The sequence below is a fragment of the Ochotona curzoniae genome, unplaced genomic scaffold (genome assembly GCF_017591425.1).
Source record: "Ochotona curzoniae isolate NIBS_2020 unplaced genomic scaffold, NIBS_Ocur_1.0 contig_2294, whole genome shotgun sequence".
NCBI classification, from domain to species: domain Eukaryota; kingdom Metazoa; phylum Chordata; class Mammalia; order Lagomorpha; family Ochotonidae; genus Ochotona; species Ochotona curzoniae.
The window spans coordinates 5564479-5584583 of NW_024465405.1; the positions used below are offsets into that span (position 1 = coordinate 5564479).

At 60.5% G+C, this 20105-nt stretch overlaps 1 protein-coding gene across 1 annotated transcript in view; it reads right to left on the minus strand.

Moving 5' to 3' along the window:
- HDAC4 (histone deacetylase 4) overlaps positions 1 to 20105 on the minus strand; it is a 176717-nt gene that overhangs the window by 139604 nt on the left and 17008 nt on the right. Inside the window, exon 2 of the mRNA XM_040972372.1 lies at positions 11726 to 11871. Within this exon, the coding sequence (XP_040828306.1) occupies positions 11726 to 11747 (22 nt within the window). The 5' untranslated portion in view covers positions 11748 to 11871. The remainder of the gene's footprint in view (positions 1 to 11725; positions 11872 to 20105) is intronic.

The window sequence follows — 20105 nt, forward strand, 5'->3', positions numbered from 1 at the left end:
TGGGCACCAGTTCCAGTCCCAGCTGGCCTGGGAAAGCGGCTCCTGGCTCCTGGCTTTGGATCGGCTTGGGGAGCAAACCAGGGACTGGAAGATCTTTCTCTGCTCTCCTTCTGTCTAAAACCTTACCTTTCAAATAAAAATAAAATAAATGTTTAAAAAACCCAAATATATACAAAGATACACCACATACCCCGGTTGAGTCTGCCATGCAAATCCATGGTTTGTCAAGGAAGACTACAGCAGGCACAGAAACGCAAAGGGCGGCGCAGGAGCAGTCAGAGCTCAGGGTTCAAAGACCGGCAGAGTCAGGATGGTGGCTGCACAGAGCCAGGACACAAGCCAGGTCTCCCCCAGGGGTGCCCAGCAGCCAAGCCCTGGGACCACAGCTGGTCCTCCTTGGGCAGACAGCCAGAACAAAGTCCAGAAAGAGGACACTTTACGCAAAGACACTTGACCTATGACCCCACGGCCAAGTGGCACTGGCTAGCAGAGGAGAGGGGTCAACTAAACATCCAAATGGAGAAAGTCATTTAGTCCCCACCTTCCAATGTTTTTAAAAATACCTAAAGTTTGATAGGCTATGGACCATGGATCGACTGGGTACACAATGAGGGGTCTCAGAAAACCTCCGTAGGTGACACAACTGGCGCGGTTCACTGGGTTACGCTCGGCTGAAGGTCTGTTCGTCAAACCCCTCATGAAGGAGAAGAGCTGGCTGCTGCTGGGAGACACTCGCCCCGTGCCAGAGCAGCCGGTGCCTTCCCGGCTCCTGCTGCACCCGATACCCGGCTCTCTGGCATGCCCGTGAGACATCCGGCCGCAGTTCTATGCGCCAGGCTCCAAACTGAGCCAGGCCTGGCTCCTGCGGCCCTCGGGGGGTGGTCAGCACATGGGGGGTCTCCCCCCAACATCTCTCTCAAACTTCCAGATAAAATGAAAGTGAGTCAACAGAAATTTTTTAAAAACAAAAACAATGGCAGCCCACAGACAGAAAACAGCAACAGAAATTTATAAGGACTCGTATCCAGTCTCTATAAACAGGAAATGAAGACAACGTGGTTTCTCAGACAAGCTGAAGACTTGGGTTAACCACCGAGAAGGAGGATCGACACACAGAAACACAACCCTGGCGAGGAGGACACGAGAGACGGGGCGGGACCACGGCCGGCCACGCACAGAATGCCTGGCAGACACCGAGAGGCTCAGCAGGAACACACTGCACCGTCACACGGAGCAGGCCCGGGTCACCAACACAGCGCAGGAATGAGTTACCGTCCTAGGACTCCGCTGACCTAAGTCCCAAAGCAGAAGGCCGAGTCCAAGGTGCCGGAAGCCAGAGCAAGGGCTGGGGGCTCCTGGGGTTGCACATGCTGCCTGCGGTCTCACGCTCAGCCTGGGGGGCGGCTGGCCACACCGGACCCTCTGAGGGCTCGACGTCTGTGACAGCCACAACGGAGAGACGGTGCACATACACGCTCCACCACACTGACTCGAGGCCATCACACACACGGCTGAGGGACACGGCCAGAACAATCCCATAAGGAGAATGTGAGCAGACGGGCAGCAGCAGACAGAGCCCGTCACTGTCGGGACACACACTGAAGGGAACAGAGCAGACAGCAAAGACAGAGACAGCGCGGTCACCATCAGCCCCACGGGGGCATGCACTGCCATCCGGCACGAGCACCCCGCCCTGCCACCAACCTGGTCAGGGAGGAGCTGGCTGTCCCCAAACAAACCAAATGAAAGGTCCACACATCACAGACACATGCCATTCTCATAGGCAAAACACACTCCTGTCAGGACGCAGGGGACTCCATGCCACCTTACAGACATGCCACCCACACACGCTCACACCTGAGCCGGGGACTCCATGCCACCTTACAGACATGCCACCCACACACGCTCACACCTGAGCCGGGGACTCCATGCCACCTTACAGACATGCCACCCACACAAACACTCACACCTGAGCCGGGGACTCCATGCCACCTTACAGACATGCCACCCACACACACGCTCACAAGCACGTATATTCACACATGGCATACCCCCAGACACGTGCACACTCACACATGTGTGCACTCACATATGCACACACTTACAGGTGCACACTCCCACATGTGCACACACACAAGCAGGCAGTCGTGAAGCAGTCAGGACCAGTACAGTCAGGGAGCGCAGCCCACAGCCGGCAAGGTGGGAAATGAAGCGTCTCCCTTGGCTTCACGCATTCAGGGCTCAGGAACCGTTAGACGGCCGCGGCTGCACCTGACATTTTGTGGCTCTTGCTTTCCTCTGAGCTCCCAGCTTGCTTCCAAGAATGAGGCTAAATTAGCAGCACATCCACACCTCCGAACGGCGCCAACTGCTCCCGAACACACGGAGACAGGATGCAGCTTGGCGGCCCCTGGCTGTGCGTGACCAAGCTTTCCAGGAACAGAACGAGCCGGCAGGACCTGGGTGCTGCTGAGCTCTGCTCCCTCAGGCGGGCTTGGCAGCAAGGACCAGGGCCATGGGCTCCTTCTTTCTGCACGAGATGCTCAGGGATAGAGAAGCAGATGGGTGTCAGGGGAGGTGGTCGGGAGGGAAAGGGGCCAGGTTGGCAGGCAACCCGAGCAGACGGCCCAGGAGCAGGGCGCTGCGGCTCGGCCCTACTCTTCAGCCAGGTGCCCCCGAGAAGACGGCCCGGAACTCTTCGGCCAGGTGCTCAGTGCGAGGCCGCTCCAGAAGAGGGAAGGGGACCCAGACAGAGCAAGGAGCCAGAACTCAGCTCCCAGCCTGTGGTCCTGGCCTGCTGCCTGTCACTCACCAGGCCCGAACAGTTGGGTGCCCTCGCAAGCCCACACCCTGTGTACCATATGGGAGGGTAGGGGGCATGCCTGGCCTCCTCTTCCTCACCTTCACTCATCTCCCCGCCCTCCCACCCTAACCCTCTTCTCACTCAGTTCCCACACCTGCTCATCATGCTCAGTGTAGCAGTGAACATCAATGCCCACTGCAAGGACACACCAGTCTGTCACCGGCAGCATCACCCCACCAACGCCTTCACAACCAACACAGGACGGTACCAAGCACTGTAAAACCGCCTCAAGTTCCCAGGGAGGAGAGTGCTCCCCATGTCTCTGTGCATCAGGTCCCAGGAAGAGAAAACATATCTGTCTTCCTCCCACCCAGAGTCCAAGGCAGCTGAAAAGATTGGTCTCACCTGCTGTGCTCTCACTGTCTCCCAGGGGTGCCGGCACCTGCTGTGCTCTCACTGTCTCCCAGGGGTGCCGGCACCTGCTGTGCTCTCACTGTCTCCCAGGGGTGCCGGCACCTGCTGTGCTCTCACTGTCTCCCAGGGGTGCCGGCACCTGCTGTGCTCTCACTGTCTCCCAGGGGTGCCGGCACCTGCTGTGCTCTCACTGTCTCCCAGGGGTGCCGGCACCTGCTGTGCTCTCACTGTCTCCCAGGGGTGCCGGCACCTGCTGTGCTCTCACTGTCTCCCAGGGGTGCCGGCACCTGCTGTGTTCTCACTGTCTCCCAGGGGTGCCGGCACCTGCTGTGCTCTGTCTCCCAGGGGTGCCGGCACCTGCTGTGCTCTCACTGTCTCCCAGGGGTGCCGGCACCTGCTGTGCTCTGTCTCCCAGGGGTGCCGGCACCTGCTGTGCTCTCACTGTCTCCCAGGGGTGCCGGCACCTGCTGTGCTCTCACTGTCTCCCAGGGGTGCCGGCACCTGCTGTGCTCTCACTGTCTCCCAGGGGTGCCGGCACCTGCTGTGCTCTCACTGTCTCCCAGGGGTGCCGGCACCTGCTGTGCTCTCACTGTCTCCCAGGGGTGCCGGCACCTGCTGTGCTCTCACTGTCTCCCAGGGGTGCCGGCACCTGCTGTGCTCTGTCTCCCAGGGGTGCCGGCACCTGCTGTGCTCTCACTGTCTCCCAGGGGTGCCGGCACCTGCTGTGCTCTGTCTCCCAGGGGTGCCGGCACCTGCTGTGCTCTCACTGTCTCCCAGGGGTGCCGGCACCTGCTGTGCTCTCACTGTCTCCCAGGGGTGCCGGCACCTGCTGTGCTCTCACTGTCTCCCAGGGGTGCCGGCACCTGCTGTGCTCTCACTGTCTCCCAGGGGTGCCGGCACCTGCTGTGCTCTCACTGTCTCCCAGGGGTGCCGGCACCTGCTGTGCTCTCACTGTCTCCCAGGGGTGCCGGCACCTGCTGTGCTCTGTCTCCCAGGGGTGCCGGCACCTGCTGTGCTCTGTCTCCCAGGGGTGCCGGCACCTGCTGTGCTCTCACTGTCTCCCAGGGGTGCCGGCACCTGCTGTGCTCTCACTGTCTCCCAGGGGTGCCGGCACCTGCTGTGCTCTCACTGTCTCCCAGGGGTGCCGGCACCTGCTGTGCTCTCACTGTCTCCCAGGGGTGCCGGCACCTGCTGTGCTCTCACTGTCTCCCAGGGGTGCCGGCACCTGCTGTGCTCTCACTGTCTCCCAGGGGTGCCGGCACCTGCTGTGCTCTCACTGTCTCCCAGGGGTGCCGGCACCTGCTGTGCTCTCACTGTCTCCCAGGGGTGCCGGCACCTGCTGTGCTCTCACTGTCTCCCAGGGGTGCCGGCACCTGCTGTGCTCTCACTGTCTCCCAGGGGTGCCGGCACCTGCTGTGCTCTCACTGTCTCCCAGGGGTGCCGGCACCTGCTGTGCTCTCACTGTCTCCCAGGGGTGCCGGCACCTGCTGTGCTCTCACTGTCTCCCAGGGGTGCCGGCACCTGCTGTGCTCTCACTGTCTCCCAGGGGTGCCGGCACCTGCTGTGCTCTCACTGTCTCCCAGGGGTGCCGGCACCTGCTGTGATCTCACTGTCTCCCAGGGGTGCCGGCACCTGCTGTGCTCTCACTGTCTCCCAGGGGGGCCGGCACCTGCTGTGCTCTCACTGTCTCCCAGGGGTGCCGGCACCTGCTGTGCTCTGTCTCCCAGGGGTGCCGGCACCTGCTGTGCTCTCACTGTCTCCCAGGGGTGCCGGCACCTGCTGTGCTCTCACTGTCTCCCAGGGGTGCCGGCACCTGCTGTGCTCTCACTGTCTCCCAGGGGTGCCGGCACCTGCTGTGCTCTGTCTCCCAGGGGTGCCGGCACCTGCTGTGCTCTCACTGTCTCCCAGGGGTGCCGGCAGCTGCTGTGCTCTCACTGTCTCCCAGGGGTGCCGGCACCTGCTGTGCTCTCACTGTCTCCCAGGGGTGCCGGCACCTGCTGTGCTCTCACTGTCTCCCAGGGGTGCCGGCACCTGCTGTGCTCTCACTGTCTCCCAGGGGTGCCGGCACCTGCTGTGCTCTCACTGTCTCCCAGGGGTGCCGGCACCTGCTGTGCTCTCACTGTCTCCCAGGGGTGCCGGCACCTGCTGTGCTCTCACTGTCTCCCAGGGGTGCCGGCACCTGCTGTGCTCTGTCTCCCAGGGGTGCCGGCACCTGCTGTGCTCTCACTGTCTCCCAGGGGTGCCGGCACCTGCTGTGCTCTGTCTCCCAGGGGTGCCGGCACCTGCTGTGCTCTCACTGTCTCCCAGGGGTGCCGGCACCTGCTGTGCTCTCACTGTCTCCCAGGGGTGCCGGCACCTGCTGTGCTCTCACTGTCTCCCAGGGGTGCCGGCACCTGCTGTGCTCTGTCTCCCAGGGGTGCCGGCACCTGCTGTGCTCTCACTGTCTCCCAGGGGTGCCGGCACCTGCTGTGCTCTCACTGTCTCCCAGGGGTGCCGGCACCTGCTGTGCTCTCACTGTCTCCCAGGGGTGCCGGCACCTGCTGTGCTCTGTCTCCCAGGGGTGCCGGCACCTGCTGTGCTCTCACTGTCTCCCAGGGGTGCCGGCACCTGCTGTGCTCTCACTGTCTCCCAGGGGTGCTGGCACCTGCTGTGCTCTGTCTCCCAGGGGTGCCGGCACCTGCTGTGCTCTCACTGTCTCCCAGGGGTGCCGGCACCTGCTGTGCTCTCACTGTCTCCCAGGGGTGCCAGCAGCTGCTGTGCTCTCACTGTCTCCCAGGGGTGCCGGCACCTGCTGTGCTCTCACTGTCTCCCAGGGGTGCCAGCAGCTGCTGTGATCTGACTCTGATAACCTCATGAGTGTTAGAATCCTCTATGGTCTGACTGCTGGTATTTCTAGCCAGCATGGTGGAAAGATGATGGGGCCTTCAGAAAGTGGTGAGGTGTTTAGGAGTGTGCCTGGCGCCTTCTCCCAGAGGCAGGGCTAGCAGCCTCTCCGGCACATGAGCCACAAGGCCCAAGATCCTGGCGGCATCAAGTCAAGTGGGCCTGGTCTGAACCTGCAGCCTGATGTGCTGAGCACTCGGTCCAGGGTGTTTGCAGCCAGAGCCTGCTCCTGAATGAGCGGATCCTGGACAGCAGTCTTCTCATCACCTCCAGCTGCACGGCCTTCTCAGGGGAAGTGGGGGGCGGGGGCCCTGAGATCACGCCGACTGCTGACGGGCCCACTGGGCATGAGGCCGCGGGCAGGCACTTCGTGCATGTGACTTCCCACAAGCTGTACTACAATGCTTTTGGAAACACACACTATGCAGGGGTCCTCATGGGAACATGTCTTTTAAGAAAACAGGGATTTCCAATTTGAGGGGCACCCAAATAAATCCATGCTTTAGTTCATTTCTCATGAACTTTTTGAAACACCAAAGTATTAGTAAATTAGAAAACAAGTACAATGCTGTGAAATCTGCAAACCTCGCAGCTGAGTCAGGACCAGGGCGTGCAGGTGAATACGCCAGCAGACAGGGCTGCGGGTCGCCTGCAGAGCGCACGGGGCCTGGGAGGTGCAGCCCGGCCGTCAAGAGCCTCTGAGGCAAAATGTCCCCAGCCACCTGCCACTTCACCTCAGTGTGCCTGGTGATCAGTCAGCGCCCTCAATCCCAAGCCCACGCATCTCAGAAGGCCCACCACGCACAGGTCCACGCCTGCCCAGGGCCCCCTCGCCTTCCGGCATGTGTCCCCGGAAACAGCAGAGCAGGCCGGGTCATTCCCCTCCCTAGCCCCACAGAGTGCAGCTCTGGCCTTGGGCACGCAGCCTGCGGCCACACGTCCACAGCCCTGCCCCAGCTCCTTCGGCTCCCTGCAGGCCCTGACCTCACACTCCCTGAAGGTGCTCCATGGCCTGGCGGAGCCTACTGGGAGGCACTCGGCAGACTGCTGCCAGGCTGGCCTCGGAAGTGAGGTGAGGCCCAGGCTGAGCACTCGCCTCCCTGGACGGCAGTGAGGAAAAGGTGGAGCCAATAACCCATGGCTCCCATGCCGCTGGCCTGAGAAGCACAGCGGAGTTCACCGTGGAGCACGCAGGCCGTCAGTGCTGCCGGACAGTCGTGAGAGCCACGGTGAGGTGCCTGGCACCTGCGCCGTGCCCAGCGGCCGCAGGACCCCACAGCAGGCCCTCTGTGTCAAACACAGGCTGGGGTTCCTCCTAGGTTCTGGTGCCACTCATCACCCCACACCTCAGAGGTGTGCATTTCCACGACGGGGGTTTTGAGAGAAGACACAGAAGCAAGCATCCCACAGACTCTGGAAGCATCTTCAGGAAACTGACCAAACAAACCATCAACCCCCCAGACAGCAAACGCCACGCTCTTCCCAGAGACCGAGTGTTTGTGATTCTTAAGAAAAAACACAATTTGAATACTTTTTAAAAAAGGTAATTTGAAACACAGCTCTACAGAATTTCCAGAACAAACCTGAACTGAGTGGGCTCTCAGATGACGGCCTGGGGCGCCCAGGGCACGGAGGGCAGCATGCCAACAGCGGGGCAGGAGCCTGCCTGGGATGGAGAGTCTATGGCCGTCCCTTCCCTGGACAAGCAGGAGCCACAGGGCACGGGAATGGAAGCGTCCCGGCCGGTACCCTCCCATCACCTCAGCACCTGTGGACGCTGGCTCCTCCGGGGCTCAGTGCCCGCTCTGCCCAGGGCCAGCATGCCCCTCCACCGAGAGGCCCCCGGGAACTCTCCCCAGCTGTTACCGCTGCTGCCCTCATCCTGGCCAGGCTGCCCACCCACCTGAAGCCCAGGGTCTTCTGTCCCCCACCCTCACCCAGCCAGCTGCTCGGGGCCGCGAGACCCCTCTCCTCTTCCTTTGAAATACAGCTAATGTTCCTGAACCAGCCAGTCACTGACGGCCTCCAATATATCCCTGCCGGCTGAAAACTGAGGGGCCTAGTGGCCACGGCGGCTGAGGCAAACAGAGTCAAGGGCAGGGCAGCAGAGCCTTCCCCAAGTCAGGAACCACCGAGTTACGGAGCTCGGTTATTTCAGAACAAGCAGTGCCAGCCGCAGCGAGGGCAGCCTGCCACAGCTGGGGCACTTTAACCCTCTCAGAGGACGCTGCCCTGCTCCTCAAGGTGGGCGCGACAGAACAGGGCACTGCAGCAAGTGGCTCCCTGCTGTCCGGCCACATCACCAGCAGCCAGGCCCCTCGGACCTCAGAGAGGAACAAAGGGACAGCCAGGGGGTGGAGGATGGCCCCCCCGGGGGCCACCCGAGCTGCATCCTCACCCCTGCGCCCACACAAGTCGGAGCGCTGTGAGCAGAGCCAGGCCTGCCCCAGCACATCCCCCAGGGCAGGGGAGGGTCGGCAGCATGGGCGAGGCAGGCGGCAGAGGCCCCTTCCAAACAAGGGTTCTTCAGCTAAGGGCGCCCAGGCCCTTGCCGGGCCGCAGCATGAGACAGTTATTCAGAGCAGTAAAACCCCACCAGTTAAGCGGCTTTTACGTCAGCGAGCCAAGCCTGGCTCTGGCAAAGCTCAACGAGAACGGCAATAAAAACCGGAGGCACGCCTCGCCCGGCACCCGAGGGCTCTGAAAGGCTCTGGGAGGGCCCCCACAGCAGATGAAAGGGCCACTTTGTCACCAAGGCCAGGCCAAAGCACACCGCCACAGCAAGCAGCACCCAAAGGCCAGCGCCCTCCCTCAGCGCTGACCGCCATGCCACGCAAGAGCAGACCCAGGAGACGGGCCCCGCACCATCTGGGCAAGCGGGTCAGGGTGAGGGGTGCAGGCCAGCCAGGAGAGCAGGACAGGCGTGGGGGTCTGGGTTCTGTGTCACGCTGGCACTGTCAGAGCACACAGCTCTTTGGCTTGGAAGGGCTAGGCCTGAGACATGGACAGCATCCCCACACCAGACACGACACCAAGTAAGTGGGGGTCGGTCACTGCAGGGCTTGGCAATGGGCAAACAGGTGCATGGACTAACAAGAAGCATGGAAGAATGTCCTAGAAGCACAGACCACAGAATGAACCTGACCTACAGGTCGGTGGCAAGGAGCAGCCTGGCAAGGCCCCACTCCCCGGCCAGAAGTGGCAGAGCAGCACTGGACGCCAGGGAAGTGGGGCACAAAGTGCCCAGCCAGCTCCAGGCCGCACACAGGCCGCACCAATAGCAGACACCCACGCAGGCAAAGGAGGAGGGCCCGCCCCAGGTCACCCTGCCCTGGCCAGCTCTAGGCTGACTCAGGCCTGTCTTCACGTTTCCTGACCCACAACAAGGGACAGGGAGCAGGGGCCACGGGCATCAATGCTCGCACACTAGAAAAGGAGCAGACAGCCCAGCCAGGCCAGGCCTGGGGTGGAAACAGGGAGACGCAGTGACAGGTGGGAGCCACCTCCACCCTGGACGTCAGCAAACAGAGAACCATCTGCATGCAAGAACAAAGTGAGGGTCAAAGTTAGCTTGGTCCACAACGAACACTCTGCAAGCAGAGACGAGCAGTGTTTATGACGCCACGTGCCTGGAAGCAAACTACAGCTCCTCGTGGAAGAGGCAAGCTGCCACACTGCAGTTCCACAGGAAAATCACTCCACTAGAACCATGTGACCGAGGGAGCACCCACCAGGACACACGGGGCAGGGGAGCTGGCACCAGGACAGCTCCACTAGAACCACACGACGAGGGAGCACCCACCAGGACACACGGGGCAGGGGAGCTGGCACCAGGACAGCTCCACTAGAACCACACGACGAGGGAGCACCCACCAGGACACACGGGGCAGGGGAGCTGGCACCAGGACAGCTCCACTAGAACCACGTGACCGAGGGAGCACCCACCAGGACACACGGGGCAGGGGAGCTGGCACCAGGACAGCTCCACTAGAACCACACGACGAGGGAGCACCCACCAGGACACACGGGGCAGGGGAGCTGGCACCAGGACAGCTCCACTAGAACCACACGACCGAGGGAGCACCCACCAGGACACACGGGGCAGGGGAGCTGGCACCAGGGCACTTATCTTCAACCACCCCACAGCCCGCACAGGTCTGCAGCAGTCAAGAGGAACACACGCATGCCTGCACACACCCAGAGCCAACCTCCAACGACCTCCAACAGGACAGTCAGGGCCTAACCCATCAGGGCGCAGCTCCTCTGTGGTCGGGGAGCAGCTGGGACACCGCCGCCACCTGAGCAATGGGTCTGGGAGACACTGGGTGGAAGGGAGCAAAGCACAGATGTGTGAGCTTCCTGCCACAAGACACCCACTGCAAGCTACCCGACAGCTCACTACAGCCATGCCTGACATCAAACACTCCGCAGCACGGTAACACGGGAAAGCACACAGTACAGGCCCAAACCAATCAGAACGCTGGCACCCACAGCACCCTGCTCACACATGGGAAAACCCTCTCCCTCTCTCCCTCTTCCCTCTGTCTCCATCTCTCTCCATCTCTCTCCATCTCTCTCCCATCCTCTCTCTCCCTCCCTCCCTCTCTCTCACACACACACACACGTGTACACACTGCAGCCCCACAGCGGCAGGAGAAGCCAGCAGGCGCTGCTCGGTGCCCACTGCAGGCACCGACTCACAGGTGTCACTGTAAACCATTTCCGTACATCCACCAATACAGCAACGTAACTCAAGGAACCCTTCAAATCCAATAGAACCCAGAGTCCTGCGCCCAGGCAAGCCAAGCACCCTTAGGAGTATGTGCATGACCATTCTGGGCAGTTCCGGAGGGGAGACTCAGAGGCCAAGCTCCCTCCACCATCCCAGACTCTGATGCTTACTCAAGCTAGCTGAGGTGGCACTTGTACAACAGCAGATCAGGACACAGGGACACGCCGGTGGCCCTGAAGGCCACCGCACGTGCTGACAGAGGGCCTGATGGCTCCTCTCCAGCAGGTGCACGGCAACCCTGCGGGGTTATAAAGCGTGCAGCCCCACTGCTCCTGAGGACAGGGCAGGGCACGGCCTCCCTCCAGTGTGGCGGCTCCACACGGAGCCCCTCCTCTGCCCCGGGTCAAGCCTGCCCAGGCTGCAGTGACGACTAAACACTTGTAAAACACTCAGCAGCACCTAATAAAACAGGCAAACACCGTGACCACCACCTACGGGCACAAGCTGCGTGTGTCCCGAGCCCCGGCCAGGGGCCCAGCACAGAAGAAACTCCCACCTTGAGCCACCCCCAGCGAAGGACTAAGTGCTCAATAAAGGAGCTCTCAAGTCACCAGGTGACCTTCGCCAGCACCCTGAATACTTGTCTCCTCCCACCGTGGAAGGAGCCAGGAGGGCACACCAGCACAACCTTCCTCCCACACCCTGGGAGGCCTCCACCGCCCAGCTTCCACTCCCCACCTGGCACCGGTGGTCACCAGCAGCAACCAGCAGCAAGAAAGATACAAGTCTGACAGCCAGCAGGTGGGCTGCAATCGCAGCATTTTATCCTGCTGCTAGAAAGGAGAAAAGCCCACAGGCCCAGCAGTGTGCCCAGAGAACGGAACAGGGCCTACCTGGGTGGCTTTGGGAGCTCATCGCTAGTCCTGTGTGCGCCTCCAACTGATGCAAAATGGCTCAGGTCTCACTTCACCAACACGCTCAGGCCGGGCTGCCCTCCCACAGGCAAGCAGCAGTCCTTGTCTGGCTTGGCGGGCTGGACCTACATGGGGGAGAGAAGAGGGGTTTCAGTTAGGCTGGAGACCCCACAGACAGCGCACAAGCTCCCTGCTGCCCACGCACACATGTCCACTTGGCCACGGTGCATGTCAATCAGGCATGCTGCCGGTCGGCTGACCACACTACGTGTGAAAATGGCTCCTGGGGCCGAATTCCCAGCCTCCACCTCCTGATGCTCTGAGGTGGACACTGGGCAGCTGGCGGGGGCACCCCAGCCCTCACTGGAGGACACCTGCGGCACCTCCCCACCTCCTGCCAGTCATAACAAGAAAAATGAGCCTGGGGTCTGATCCCACCCTCACCCCCAGGGCCTCCCCACAGCCCCCAGCTAACAGGAATGCGCTCTGGGTGACCCCACGTTACAGTGCCCGCTCACACCCAGTGCCAGCCCCTACTTCACAAACAAACTTTGAAAACAGTATTGTGAGTCACACCGATTTGTGAAAGAAATACGAAGGAGATGTTGTACGAGAAATCCTGCTTCCAGCCACTCGCAGCACACAGCTTTAGCCCACAGGCTTAACCAACCTCAGCCCCTCTCAACATCAGCCCCGCAGACGCCCCTCGGAGCAGCCCTCGTCACTGCCGTTCTCCGCTGTTTGACACGCATGCATCCCTGACACACCCCAGAAGCCCCCGCTGGCACCCTGCCCGGCTCCGCTCCCACCCCTGCTGAGGGACAACAGCCGGGAAGTGCTGTCTGCAGGGCAGGCTGCCTTGCCCACAGCCCCAGGCCCAGGGCAGGGCACTGAGGCCAGACAGCCCTGACCGACTCCCACCCAGGGCTTCCCGAGCCCCATGCCCTGTCCTGACTGGGGACAGTTTTCAGTCTGGAGGGCCACACTCATCCCACCCTTACACACGGCTCCTGGCTCGCACTGCAGACTCAGGAGCCCAGGGAAGCAGGCAGCAGGGAGCTCGACTGACTGCTGTATTCTCTCCCGCCGGGATGCAGCCAGCACTGTCACCCTCCCATCCACTGGGTAAGGTTTTCCTGCAGGAAGTGGCTCCCTGCCAAAGGGAAGTGCCCTACTGGCTGGCCTCAGCTGGCACCTTCCATGGTCCCCACTCGTGCGGGCCTCCCCTGCCAGGTCTACTGTCTCTGTACAGCCTTGGCAGTCCTGCCAGTGTGCCCTCTGTGCCATCTCTGCCCACAGCAGCAGTGTGAGCCAGCTTTAACTACACCGAGCTCAGCCTTGCCCTGGCCGTAGCTTATACCCCTGGCCCACAGCCACATCTTTTTTCAGTAAACGCTTTTTGTCAGGGGACCCCAAGCACCATAGGACACAGCCCTCCTCCCAGGACATCTCAATGACAGAGCCCCTGTGTCCTCAGCTAAGAACATCCTTACAGGGCCCGGCGCGATAGCTTAACGGCTAAAGTCCTCGACTTGAAAGCTCAATCCCATATGGGCACAGGTTCTAATCCCAGCAGAACTTCTTCCCATCCAGCTCCCTGCCTTTGGCCTGGGACAGCAGTTGAGGACGGCCCAAGGCCTTGGGACCCTGCACCTGTGTGGGAGACCTGGAGGAAGCTCCTGGCTCCTGGCTTTGGGTCAGCTCAGCCACGGCCATTGCGGCCACTTGGGGAGAGAATCAGTGGGTGGAAGATCTTCCTCTCTGTCTCTTCTCCTCTGCATATCTGCCTTTCTAATAAAAATAAATTAATTAAAAGAAAAAAAAAGAAGATCCTCACAGCCAGTGAGACAGTGGAGGCGGAGCAGGCCAGCTGTGTGGCCTCGGGGCCCAAGCTACAGAAGTGCTTCATGAGGCGAACTGAGACACAGACGGTGTCAGAGAAGACATGCCACACTGTGGGTCAACAGGACGGTGGTCACTGCAGACCCTAGGGGACACGGCCGAACAGAGGACAGCAAGAGAGAATGAAAGCTTCTGACTCGCGTGGGACAGCTACACCCAACAATACCAGCGAGCACAGCCAGGGGTAGCGCACAGGTCGGCGGGCAGCTCGGCCAGCAAGTCAGTGTGGCACATCGGAGAGCAAGCACCCTGCGAGGGCAGAGGCGGGCACATGACCACAGCCAGGGGCTGCCACGAGGAAGCCGGTCAGTTGGTGTCTGACTGTGTATGCCTAGAGGTCCCAGCAGACAGAAACACCTGGGGACAGCACAGCCATGTCAGCCTACCGCTGGCCAGGTCAGCAGCATTTCCCAGTGCTGTCCCAGCAAGCCAAGCACACATGACAGCATAAACACCACGGAGAAGAGCGAAGGCGGGGCCGGGCCAGGAGGCGGGGGTCAATCGTGCCGCAGCAGAGTGAAGCCACCACCCATGGCACTGGCAGAGCACATGGCTTCGGTTTGAGGTCCCGCTGCTCCCCGCTGGCATGCTGGGGGAGGAGGGGCCTGCACCCCTGCTGGGGACTAGAAGAAGCTCCTGGCTTCCACCTGGCCAAACCCGGAGCAGCCACTCGGAGTGAACCAGCCATGGACACCTCCCTCTCTGTCGCCTTCTCTTTGTAAGTCTGCCTTTCCAACAGGTAAATAAATCTTAATAAAAGAAAAATAAGAAAATTGGGGACAGTGACATTCATGAATCAAGGAGAAACCATTAAGTACAGTTAGAGTGCTCTGCATGAATGGAATTGTGCACAAAAATGTGTGCGGCTCAGAAGGAAATAAAGGAATTACACATCCCCTTCAGAAAAGGCATCCACTCGGCCATGCTAACATTCTGGGAAAACAGAACCAGAACAAATCACACAACATCCACAGAAGAAACGCACACGGCAGGAAAAAAACCGATGGCACCGGAAGCTGAGCCTGTGACATGAAGTGGCAGGCGGGCCGAGCAAGGGAGACAGGACAGACTACAACCACCTGCAGGGCACCGAACCACGGCCCAGCATGCACAGAAACCCTCACAATGACCTGGGAAGAGGGCCTCGAGGCTGCGAGGTGCCCAGCGCCTGGAAAACACCCGCAGCTAGGCACCGGCCTCCCCACCCCTGCTCTCAAGGCTCCCTCTTGGGTAACGACCCTTCTCCAACACTGCACGTCACAGAACCAGGGCACACCCCTACCCCATACCCCTCCTACCCCACACCCCTCCTACCCCACACCCCTTACCCCACACCCCTACCCCACACCCCTACACCACACCTCTTACCCCACACCCCTCCTACCCCACACCCCTTCCTACCCCACACCCTTCCATCACACCCCTACACCACACCCTTCCTACCCCACACCCCTACATCACACCCCTACCCCACACCCCTACACCACACCCCTCCTACCCCACACCCCTACACCACACCTCTTACACCACACCCCTCCTACCCCACACCCCTACACCACACCCCTCCTAGCCCACACCCCTTACCCCACACCCCTATCCCACACCCCTTACCCCACACCCCTACACCACACCCTTCCTACCCCATACCCCTTACCCCACACCCCTACCCCACACCCCTACACCACACCCCTTACTCCACACCCCTACACCACACCCCTTACCCCACACCCCTTACCCCACACCCCCTACCCCACCCCTACCCCACACCCCTACACCACACCCCTACCCCACACCTCTTACCCCACACCCCTACACCACACCCCTTACCCCACACCTCTTACCCTACACCCCTACACCACACCCCCTACCCTACACCCCTACACCACACCCCTATACCACACCCTTCCTACCCCACACCCCTTACCCCACACCCCTACACCACACCCCTTACCCCACACCCCCTATCCCACACCCTTCCTACCCCACACACCCATCCTAACTCGTGCAGGTAGCCCACCATGCCACTTCTCATCCTATGGCTTGCACGCTGCCTGTTGGAAACCCTCCAGGTGGGGGCTGCTATTCCCTCTCCTGAGCATTTCCTTCCTTGCCGAGTCCACAAGGTGGCCCTGCCACAGCCATGAAACCATCCAATTCTCCAAAGAGACGCCCGCTTCACCAGGGGTGGCTGCAGGACCCCTGCAGACCACAGTCCATGGGCTGCTTGTGCTGCTCCCAGCTACGGGTCACGGCCGGCAAGCGAGGCGCGGAGCAGCCACGTGCCTGGATACAGGCTCACACGCTTGAACCAGTCAGGGGAACCCCGACTCACCCCTCACCCTGGGACAGCATACTCTGTCTCCTTCCCGGTCCAACAATGAGGATCCTGTCCTGGGGAACCTACTCACTGAGGGCTCAGTCCAAGACGTGCCCGAGGTGGAGATGGCACTGGCCACCGCTGCCTACCTCCTGCCCCCCGCCGAAGTGCAGCCCTGGGTGCCCCCAGGCCCTGCAGCACGGCCTCCTTCCCTGTGGAGCAGGCTGCGCTTGGTTGATACCTGCAGCCATGCTGCGTTTCCTGCATCCTGGCTGACCTTGTTAGTTTTGGGAATAGGTGAAGAGCAGTAAACACAAATTGTTTCAAGTGGGGAAAACAGTGTTTGTATTGATATCTATGATTTGAAGTTTTTCTGTTTTAAAATTTTAAATTTTAAGGATTTTGGCATAAGTCTCTCTGGTTTAAAAAAAGAGAGGTCTTGTATCATGGAAACTCGAAACCAACAAGGGCCTGGGCAGCCTCCCCACCCCCGCTCCGATGCCCGAGGTCGGCCCGGACCTTCCTTCTTGCTTCACCCTTATGTGGGGTCTTGCCAAGTTCAGGGAAACTGCCAATTATGAAAAACCATGAATGTACCCCTTACCCCCACTTCCTGCAGACTGTCAGCTCCCACCTCCTTTCCCAGGCTTCCACGGGGAGGCAGAGGCCAGGACCCCAAGAAAGGCCTTCACTGGGGCTTGGCCCCTCCACAGGGGCCACCTGATACCTGTGCTCTAAGGGACAACGCCTGAGGGCTGGCCGGGGGCTGTCCAGGGACATGGGTCCTAGAGCCAGGTCACTCCCTAACTCCTTCACTCAGCCACAACACAGCCCTGCCGCAGGAAGGCCTCCAGGAGCCAATCGGACCTGCTGGCAAGTCAAAGCCCGCAGTTGGTCCGTGGAGCCTTCCATCCTGCTAGGACCCCCAGAATCTTGCAGTGATCCTGCCCCCCAAAACCATCTCCACTGGCCCACACTGGTCACACTCATGCCTAGGTGGACAAGACACCCAGGCCAGCAGCCCTGGCCATTTGAGGGAACAGAAGGGAGGCAGCACATGGTGCCACAGGGAGACACAAGGGGGCTGGGCAGACACATGCCACAGCCACCCGGGAGGCCCGCAGAGCCTGGGGCTAGGTCACCAGGATCGACACTCGGCCTCAGCACCTGGCTCCTGTGCAGCCCTCGGCCTCACCACGTGGCTCCTGTGCAGCCCTCGGCCTCCAGCTGGGCCTCCGTGGCAACCTGCTATCACATTCCCTCCCGCCAGCTCCTGTGCGTGGCCGTCAATCTCCTGAGAGCAGGCACGGCCCTGGCCTTCCACAGCCGGCACCCGACTGAAGAAAGCACCACAGGGGAGTTGGACCTGAATCAGGCGCAGCCGGGCAGCACCATGACGGCTCAATGACGTTGGCCTAAGTTCTCTCCTCCCCAGGCCTGCTGTAGTCAACAGAGCATCCGGCTGGACCATGTCTGCACTTCCCAGGGTGGCATGGAATGCCCTCCTGCACCGACCAGAGGAGGGTGCTGAAGAGCTGGGTGGCAGCGACAGGGGCGACCTTCCCCACACCAGGACCCTGCCACCCTCCCCAGAGGCCACCGGGCAAGAATCCGCACACATGGCCCTGCACCCAGCTCTTCTCTGGTTCTGGTACTATGCTGTATACTGACTTTTGTAATTATTTTTCCTTATCTGATGGCCCCTCTGTCCACCTCCCCAGATGTGACCTTGGTGACAACAGAAGGCCAGGTTAGCCACTGGGCCCCTTACATGGAACACACAGTGGGTATATAACAAAGAATCAAAAGAAACTTCTAGAAAGCTTTTTGAAGTCCAACCACAATACCTCCCCAAGGGCCTGAGGCTGAACGTGAATAAAAACGATGAGAAACAAAAACCCAGGAGTTCGTGGTCCTTAAGTCTCAAGTTGCCCAAAGAAGTTATGGCTTGGAAATTAGGAACTTTTTTTAACCCTCAAAATCCAGATTAAAGCAAAGAATCCAAGGTCAATCTTTGGAAGACTGTGGGAGACCACAGAACGTCAGCCCAGGAGCCAAGGGTGGCTGGCCTAACCGTGGAGACCTGACAGACAGCTGCTGGAGGGCCCCACGGTGGGCGCATGCCCTTCCATGCGGTCAAGGGCGAGGCTGCCCACAGAGGGCCCATGCCCCTTGTGCCGCAGCTCTGCCAGCCTCTGCTGAGATGTGAGTGTGTGGACGGCCACCTGCGCGCTCCCAGAACCTCAGCCTGTAGCAGCACTGCTCTGCCCATGCCCACGGCTTTCTGAGAGGCACGCACGCGCAGCATCCAGTGGACTCTGTCGCTTCCAAGCACATCAGCTTGCGTGGCCATATCTCCTTCTGAGACAGCCACAGCTGGAGACAAGCCACGCTTGGGTGAGCAGCGGTGAGAACCTGGGACGCCACCTTGGGGCACCTCGGGAAAGAAGGGCACGGCCCTGGCCAGAGAGCTGTGGCCGCAGAGCAACGCCGGCTCTGCTTTCCTCCCGGCTCCACACAGAGCACGTGAAGCTGACTGCGCCAGCACGGCTGATGCGTGCACTGACATTTCCTCCGCCAAACAGGCCAAATCAGGTCTGCCTTGAGTTACTCCTGCAGTCTGGACCCCGGGTGACCACGCCAGAGAGACGCTGTGAACCCTCCAGGAGGCACAGGCTACAGATCCTTACAAGAACATTCCTGCAAACCTCAAATGCTGCCGCACGCACCTCTCCACTCGGCTGCCCCCATAGCCCACGCTGTGGCAAGAATGACCAGGGCTGCAACCCCACCCTGCTCCCCAGCACGGCTCAGGCTGCTGGGCTCGGACAAGCAGGAAGCTACACATAGCACGCCAGGTCCGGGGGAGGGGGCGGCCTGGGGCACCCCTGGCATGGGAACAGACGCGGGCAAGAAGCTGGGCATGCGACAGGAATGCCTTCTCACCACCCCCACACCGGAGTGCAGAAGCTGGCCAGGCGAGAAGGCAAAGAAAGACAGCGGACAGCAGAGACCCGAGAGGCCTGCGCAGGGGACAGCAACTAGAGCGTTCCCAGCTCTGCCAGCGCTTGCCGGGCACCGAATGCGTGCATGGGGCCAGTGCAAAAGACCTGCAGCATCCTGGGGCCCTAGCGGCAGGACCAAAGCTAGGCAAACATGCAGAGGAGCTCCGCAGAGAGCGCAGCCCTGTGGGCGTGGACAGCACAGAAGGAAGGCCCAGGCCTTCAAGAGCCACGCAGCTCCAACGTCAGCCGTCCATCACTGCAGCCCAACCCACGTGCCCGCCAACTATCTCGTTGACAAGTTAATTTTAAATTGTAAACGGAAACACAAAGGACCTAGAACAATAATCTTGAAGAAAAACAAGCTTAGGGACTCTTGCCACCAGATATCAATGTGCACCATAAAGCTGTGTAATTAAGGCGTAAGACTACACAAATAAAACCAGGGGCGGAATATTCTAGAATGCGACCAGCATAATTGCAGTCATGTGACTACAGCAGTGGCTCTGCTCCAAAGCCATAGGGAGGGAGAACCTTCCCAACACACAGTGCTACGGCCAACTGCTACTTCTTGATAAACTGAACCAATGGGGCCCTGCACAGTGCACCCTGTGGACTGAACGCTGGGTCACAGATCAAGGTCAGAGGTGAACTCGAAGCCTCACGGCAAGCAAGGTGGCTGGATGAGCAAGAACTGGAGGACACGCTGTGCCTGGTGACCACAAGGACTGGGAGGCATGAAAAGGTGGCACCCAGAGCCCAGGAGAAGCTGTCCCCAGCCCTGCCAGGGGGACGCATGCCTGGAAGTACAGGTCACTCTCTCCCAAGAAAAGCTCAGGCAGAGCTGAGCCCCTCACCAGTCAGGATTGTAAGAGTCCACACTTAGCACCTGTGATGGGAGGAGACGCATGGGGTAATCCCACCACGGAGGCACCAACAGCGGGCCAGCCTACAGACCCCACAAAACCAGCCAACAATGCCCAGAAAACAGCAGCCCAGCCATCCAGCCCCCACAGCACATGACAGGCGGCCTGAGGCTAAGGGACAGGGCCCCACCCTGGCAGGGGCTTGACCTTGGGGACATGGGGACACTGGCTGGCCACCCACCACCTTAACACTTGCAGACGGGGGAGCTTAG